At 24.9% G+C, this 8,351-nt stretch overlaps 1 protein-coding gene across 1 annotated transcript; it reads right to left on the reverse strand.

Annotated features, from left to right (window-relative positions):
- Positions 1–6,344: 6,344 nt before the first annotated feature.
- On the reverse strand, positions 6,345–8,070 carry LOC110649512 (probable WRKY transcription factor 60). Its single transcript, XM_058129581.1, has 5 exons — positions 7,756–8,070; positions 7,594–7,656; positions 7,192–7,494; positions 6,948–7,064; positions 6,345–6,851 (listed from the first exon to the last, which is right to left on the reverse strand). Exons 1-5 carry the CDS (start codon positions 7,831–7,833, stop codon positions 6,495–6,497), a joined length of 918 nt encoding a protein of 305 aa, XP_057985564.1. The 5' UTR covers positions 7,834–8,070; the 3' UTR covers positions 6,345–6,494.
- Positions 8,071–8,351: the final 281 nt, after the last annotated feature.

The following is an 8,351-nucleotide window of genomic DNA, read 5'->3' on the forward strand; positions in this document are numbered from 1 at the left end:
GCAAAGGTTAGAATTTTAAGGCCGTGTTGGTCACGCAGCCACCCAACCCAGCTAGTTATAATTTGATTAAAGTGGATGACCAGAAACTGGAGGTGGCTGCTGCTGCTTTTCTCTCTCTCTCTCTCTACGAGTTAAATTTAGAAAGCAAGTGGATTTGGTCCTAGTCATTAACAGGAAACTTGCTAGAAATCAAACATATGTTGGAAAAATTGGAAATTTGAATTGGGTCTGAACATGCCCAGGATATCTGACCTTACCTTTATGACATCAGCCATTGATGTAACAAGTCTTTTATTTCTTTTCTTTGCTTTCTTTGTCATGGCTCCAACGTACCTCATGGCGCGAGCAGCAAACATCTTAGACCCACGAGTCTCCTTTTGTTTTTTTTTTTTTTTTTTAAATTGAAAATACACACAAAACAGAAACAGCACATACTTAAATTTCTTTTTAATTCTTAAAAATTAAACCCATTTATTAATTTCTCTTATTAATTAAGTTTCCTTTAAACTTCATTTTGGATATTAAATATGAATTACCATATATGAACACTACTAAATTTTGGAATGATTACCAAATCACCTTTTTTTTTATTTTTGAAATTCTACCTTATTATGAAAATTATTAATTAAATTTTTAATTTTTTAATCTTTATCAATTTTATCCCATTATTAAAAAAATTGTTATTTTAATTTTACTAATGGAGACACTATATAAATTCTATGTAATAATATAATTTTAATAATATGTAGTACTTTTCATATCAATATATTAAAATAATATACTCTTATTCAAAAAAGCATATTGTCAGTCTCTTCAAATATCCTAATCTCATATTTTTATTTCATCTTCGACATTAAATAAATATTTAAGTGCTACTTATTGAATATATAATAATATAAAGTACTTATATTTAATTAAATATACTTTTTTTTCTTTTCATTTAAATGTATGTTTTCCTCTTCCATGTTAACTATAATCAAGTCATTCTTACATAGCATTTTTATTAAAAAAATAATTTTTTTAATTGCGGGATATAATTAATAAAGACTAAAAAATTTAAATTTAATTGATTATTTTTATAGCATGAGATAAAATTATATAAATTTAAAAAATACAGAATTTTTTTAACAATTATCCCTTAAATTTTCTATCTAACATAACGTTTGTAGGCTAGTGTAATATATAAAATCCTCACAGCTAAATAATTTGGATGGCAATTGAGTTGATTTTTTCAATTTATCGTTTTGAAAAAAGATAAGATCGAAATTGGGAAAGAGAAAGGTCATGAGATATAATTAATATATATATATATAAGAGGAAGGTGCGCATGAGTAAGACTTAAGAGTCAATTAAAAATTATATAAATGAAGAATTATTAGATAAAATTAAATTAAATAATATTTATTTTGTAATCGCCTAGTTTATGGGATCCACAGGCCACAATCATTATTATATAATTATTTAATAATTTTTACCCAAATCAGGAAACTTACCTGTGAACATAGAACTAAACAATATTGGATAGAAAAAGACTTTCTTCAAAGGATAAAATAAACATATCACTCAATTCAGATTCAACTTTGAGTCTTTATTTCTTTAATTTTTTATTAAAAAAATAATTATATTAAAAAATATATAAAATTAATAATTATTAAATTTATTTTCATATAAAATCAAACTTATAATAATTACGTACGCTACAACTTATATTAATTGCATTTTGAAAAAAAATGTATGGCGCTTAAAGAGAGATAATTAAGCAGAGGAAGGTAATAAATAAGACTAATTAAACATAAAGTTTATGGTAATTAAAGGGTTGTCCATGGAAATTGAAATTAGTAATTAAGCAGTCAAACACGTGAGGTGAAAGATAGGACCAGAAATTAGTTAATTCATCTTCTCAAACATTAATTTCTCATTTGACGGCTAAAGCAACATTCAAAGCCTGTCTGAATTCTTACAAAATCTAATATAATCTTGGACCACTCACTCTTATGAAATTTAAATTTAATATTTTATGGCCATATCATCTCCTAATACTATTCTCTTCTCTCTCAAATCAAACACTCTAATTAATTTCCCACACCCTCTGTCTCATTTTAAGTATTTTTAAAGTTTTTGAATAAAAATAATTAAATATAATCTCTTTTTTTTTTAAGAAAAAATATTAATGATTATTTTTTTACTATTACTTTTTTGGGTTAAATAAGTAAATGAGAGTTTGACTTTTGAATGAACTTGGCAAATTTCTTTTGACTAGACATTCGTGTGTCTATATATATATATATATAATTATTAATTTTTATATTTCAATGAAATTAATTATTTAATTTTATATTTTAAAAAATATTATTATTTAATTTTTTATATAATATTTTTTAAATATAAAAAGTTATTAATTAATTTTATTAAAATATAAAAATTAAATAGTAATTCAATTGATATTAAAATTTATTGATTGATGAAAAAATTGGTAAAAAAATTAAATAATTTAATAGATTAAAAATAGAGAGATTAAATAATATAATTTTTTAGATAAATAAAATAAATTATTAATTTCATTAAAATATAAAAGTTAAATAATAATTTATATATATATAAATTTTAAAATAAATTGATGAATTAAATTGAATTGTTTTGATAAATTGAATTGTCAATTCAATATAGTGTGATTTAGGGGGTGAGAGAAGTAAGAAAAATAAAAACTCTCATTCGTACACGGCCATTATGGTTCGATCCAATTCTGAAAATCGTTGATTAATTTCGATTCCAATTTTAAATCAGACCGTTACAGAGTGTAGAGCAAAGTAGATAAAAGATAAGAAGAAAATGGGGATGGCGGGCGTACGGCAACCCAGTGGTCACCGTTCAGAGTCAATGGTACGGTGACGTCAAAAATCAAATCCAGTCCATGCACGGAACCTGGCTTTTCCACCTCATCTCGGCCACGTCCCACGCTCCTTCATCACACATTTTCATTTTTCTTTATAAATTAATGAAATAAAATTTAATTTATCACTTATATTTATTAAAAATATTTAATTTAATTTATTTTTAAATTATTAATTTAATTTAATTTAAAAATTTTAGTTTATGCCTAAATTCACTCAAAATTAAAGAATAAGTAACTCACTCACTAATTTAATGCATGAATTACTTTTTTTATTTTTTAATATTTTAAAATTAATTATTTTGTTAATTATTTTTAATGTTTATTAAATAATTATAATTTGTTAATTTTTTTATATTTTACTTTTTTAATTTTAGTTAGTAATATGAAAATAAAAAATTAATATTTTTATATTTTTAATTTTATTTAATTTTAATTTTCTAATTTGAAATTAAAAACATGAAAATATAAACATAATTTTTCTAATTTAAATAATTAAAATTAATTATAATACTTTTAATTTTAATTAATTATATGAAAATAAAAAATATATTTTTATTAACATCAATTTAATTAAGTATAATTTTTATAATTTTTATTTTTAATTAATTATATAAACATATAAAAATAATGTTTTTTATTTCAATTTTATTAATAATATTGAATAATAAAAAATAGTGTTTTTGATATTTTATTTAATTAATTATACAATATAAAAATAAAATTTTATTATTAAAAAATAAAAAATAATTAAATATTAAAAAATAATGTGTGTAATAAATTTAGGTTGATTTGAATTTAAATCAAAATTTATAAATTAAATTAGATTAAAAATTAAAAATAAATTAAATTAAACCTCCCCAATCAATCTATAAAAAGGACAAATTAAATTTTATTTCATAAATTAATAATGCCTTAATTATATAACAATAAATGAATTAAATAATAACTTTTCCATATATATTATTGGTCCATGAAAAGCGAATAATTTTTTAAAAATTGAAGATTTTAATAATTGAGAATGAAAATATAATGAATTTTAGAATTTTATAAATAATTTAAATTATCATTAAAAATTGAGGAAATCTTTAATTAATTAATAATTTTCATCCATTTTCTCTTTCCACGTGGAACTTCGCTTGGACCTTAGACTTTCTTGGTCCCTTAAATCGTGGCCAAGCTTTTGTAAATGTTCATCCATATCCATTTAGAGTTGAAATGACGACGAAATAGACAATAACATAAAATTTTATAAAATAATTTTATTAATTTAATACAAATCATTATATTTAATATAAATACTTACAAATTATGTTTTACATTACACTTAATTAAAAAATAAATATAATATAATTATCAATATAAATTATATTTAAAATAAGTCATCATAATATAATAGTAATTTAAAAATTAAAGAATAAAATGATTGAGCACTTGAGTTGTATATTTTGATCTTTTAGAATTAAAAATTTAACAAAATAATGTCATTTTTATTAAATTAATTGAATGAAAAAATAATAGTAAGGAGCCATTCAATTTGTTAAATCCGTAATGAGTAGAACGGACCGGCAAATGCCAAGCTAATTTATTGAGTTTTTTTTTTAATTTTAATAATATATAAATTTTGAAAATCAAATAAATTATTTAATAAATCGATTCATAATTTTCATAATTGGACCGACCAAATTGGTCAGGATTTCAACATTATACTTCTAAGTCCAAGTATGCAATAAGTGATCTCAATTTTTTTTTTTTGAATTTCTTTCTACAAATAAGAGGATGATATTATATTCTAATTGATTTGGATTTAATGGGCTTCATAAAAAAAAAAAGTGACCTTGAATTTGTTTTTCTTTAATTAGTTAACTAATTTTAACTAAGTCAAGATTTTAAGAAAAATAAATTAATTTAATATAATTACTATAATATATTTAATATAAATTTAATTTAATAAAAGAACGAATTTATTTTACATAAAAAATTAGAGTGCAGCTTTAGGCAGGCTCTTATGGTCAGTCAAGATATACGGCTACTACGCGTTGGATGATGTGCTTATCGCCTAATCCTTCCTAATTTTAATCAACGATGGCGACCTTCCGCTGCTCCACCGGCGCCAACCCTCTATTATTATTATTATTATTATTAGAATTATGAATATATATTAAAATTAAACTATTTTTATAACAATTTTGAGCGCTTAACTAAATTAATTCGATTATTTTTTAATTTCAATCCATTAATAAAAATTTAATTATTTAGATAAAAATTAAAAATTCATAAATAAAATTATTTATTCTATAATCTAGGACATAATTAATCGTTAATTGAAATATTAAAATAAATTAGCATTATAATTTTTCTATTTTTAATGATATTTATATATAATTTTAATAGACTTCTCTGACAAATAATTTTTGAGAGAATAATTTTTTTTTATAAATTTGAGAAGGCAGTTTTACTAAAGTGATTTACATAATAAAATTCACATTAACACTTGTATGAATGAAAACTTTTTAACTTGACCACATATTATTATGAATGTTAATTAACATTTAAAGTTTTTACGGTGATTAAGAAAATGATTGGATAATAATATTTTTATAAAAAAAAATTAATAATTTATTTAATTACCCTTTATTAGATATCTGAAAAAATGAATATTTATCATGAATAAAGTGATAATATTAATTTTAAAAAAATTATATAAATATTTATTATATTTTATAAAGATAAAGAATAAAATTAAAAAATATAATTAATTCTCCTTGATCTTTTAAATATGATAGATAATTTTAAATAAAATAAAAAATTAAATGTGACTTATATTTATGAACGGAGAGAGTAATTCCTGTACATTCAATAAGTGCTTATCTATAATATTACTTAAATAAGATTCAATGCTTGGTTGGCTAGTGAGTTGGAGATCCTTCAGTTGATTTATTAATTTTTATGAAGCAGATCATTCATATAAAAAAGGCGAGGGGACTGATAGAGGCGGATCCCTCCTCTCCATCCCTACCCATGTATGATTTTTAAACACATAAAAATAAATTAATTTTTAATAAAATATAAAAATATATTATTATTTACAAAAATTTAAGTTGGAAAGATTTTTTCTGTATTTTCCTCTTGCATGATATTGGAGTCAAGATGAAATTAAGAAAAAATTGATTGAGTATGGGGCAAGTCGAGTCAAGTTTAAAATAATTTATATCTTATATATTTTTAAAAATTTTTAAATATATTAATTAAAAAATGTTAAAATTTTATTTAAAATTCAATTTATTATGTTTAATTATAATCTAAAATTCAAAAATAAATATTTTTTGTTTTCTCAATGGCATTTAAAATAGTACCTTTTTAGGCTCTTTGATACCAAATGAGGACCTAATAAACTTTCTTCTTCATTGCAGATGATCAAATAGCTGGTAGTGCCTAGTATTGCCCAATAAACTTTGCAAAGAAATAATTCTCTCTCTTTTTTTATTTTAATTGATTTTGGCTTAGTCTCTAACATTTATATACATCATTAGTAATATCAAATTAACCTACAAACAAGACAGTAAAGTATGAACTCTCAATCGTCATGATACTATTTCTAATTTCACCATTTCTCTATCCGGGTTTGGTTGAATCTTCCTGAGATGGCAGCTGAAAGAGCTGCTGTAAAATTTGGATCTTTTGTTAAGGAAGAAGCCATTTGTTGGACCAAAATCTCCTGGATTGCTGGAGCTTCAGTTTCTTTGACTGTCTCTTTAGCATTGTCTAGCATTCCAGGTTGAATCAAGTCGAGAGTTGCAGTTGCAGGGCCTGAAACTCTCATAGAGGTCGCAGTGGGAATTGGAACTGCTAAACTTGAACGGTGGTGGCTCGAGCCTAAAGGTAATTCCGGTTGCATGTGGTTGTGCTCTCCTTCATAAGTTGCCACCAAGATCGAAGGATCATCCGCACTTCTTTGAACCTGAGTACCAAAAATGAAATTCCCCACATATCAGAAACCCAAAATCCTTCTCTATTAAGTATAAGCAATCATTAATTTGATGTGGTTAATTGTTACCTTCTTCTTGACAGGGCAGCTTGGAGCAAATGAGCACTTAAAGTAAGCCCTAGGAGAAGGGTTGTCTCTTGTAACCTTTTGGCCATATTTCCTCCATTGATATCCATCCTTCACAACCTGTTGAACAAAGCCGCAGACCAAGTTTAATCATATTTATTAATATTGGGAATTAAGAAGAAAAAGATCGGAATTGCATTAAATCATTGCGTCAACTGCCCAAAAATGTTTCCATATATATACTTACTAGGCTAGTGTCGGATGGATTGGTCCGAAGAAAAACTCTTGAAATCTTTGTTTTGATGCTTCCCTTTGGCTTTTCAGTTGAATCTATTTCGTCACTAGAGCTGCTTTCTGTAGTTCCATTATTGATTCCCATCTCAGCCTTTCTCTTCCTAGATGTTGCGAGCTCCTTCTCAGAGTTCTTGCTCATCAAATCAGCAAACTGGTTTTGCAAAGCGTTGTAATTTTCGCAGAGAACAGTAAGCATTTCTGTTAGCTTCTTGTTCTCAGAGCTTAACCTAGTCAACTCTTCAACCAAAAAGCTAGCCTGTGCACACATAAAACATTTCCCAGTTTTCTGATTTTAGTTCTTGGATTTGGGGATTCCAAGGAATTGCCGTAAATTATATATAAATTAAAAACTAACCTCTTCTTTAACACGTAGTTTCTGTTCAAACCCATCAACAAAATCTCCTTCCGATTTTTTCTTCTGCTTCAAGAAAATAATCTTGAGTGTGACAATTCATTCATCAAGAGAGGAAAAAAAAAAAAAAAACTGAATCTGAATTAAAGATATGCGCAAACTCACCGGAGCAGTTGCATCAATATTCTTGCAGAAAGGACTGATGTTGAGGTCAAGGGAAGTGTTAACCCAAGTGGAGTCCATTACAATGGAAAGAAAGGATATACGTGCAAGAAGCAAATTGAGAAATTGAATTGAAGAAGGAGATGGTCAAGCAAATGAGAGAAAAACTTGAATATATAGAAGAGAAAAGGATCGGAAAGGAAAGAAAATGAAGGCGTTGTGAGGAGGCAAGGAAAGCTAGTGGAAAGAGCGGATGAGAGAGCAGTCACTGGTGGGGAAGGAAACATGAGACATCATCTTGGAATCGACAGCTTCATATGGGAAGAAAAGGTTGTCCGCTTTCCTTAATTTTATAATTAGATAAAGAAGAAAGTCATTTACGTCGGTTGTGAAATGCAAATAATATTGAATTCTTGGGGATCGTGTCAAGGGTCAAGGGAAAGGAAGGATCCACCTCACTAATCAACAATGGAAACGGATACAGCTTAGGCAAGTTGCTTCTTGTTGACCTTTATATTATCTTGTCGACTTCAAAATTCACTTAATATATTATAAAAAAATAATATATATATATATATATATATATATATTAATAAGAT

This window comes from Hevea brasiliensis, chromosome 11 (assembly GCF_030052815.1).
Source record: "Hevea brasiliensis isolate MT/VB/25A 57/8 chromosome 11, ASM3005281v1, whole genome shotgun sequence".
Taxonomy (NCBI): Eukaryota; Viridiplantae; Streptophyta; class Magnoliopsida; order Malpighiales; family Euphorbiaceae; genus Hevea; species Hevea brasiliensis.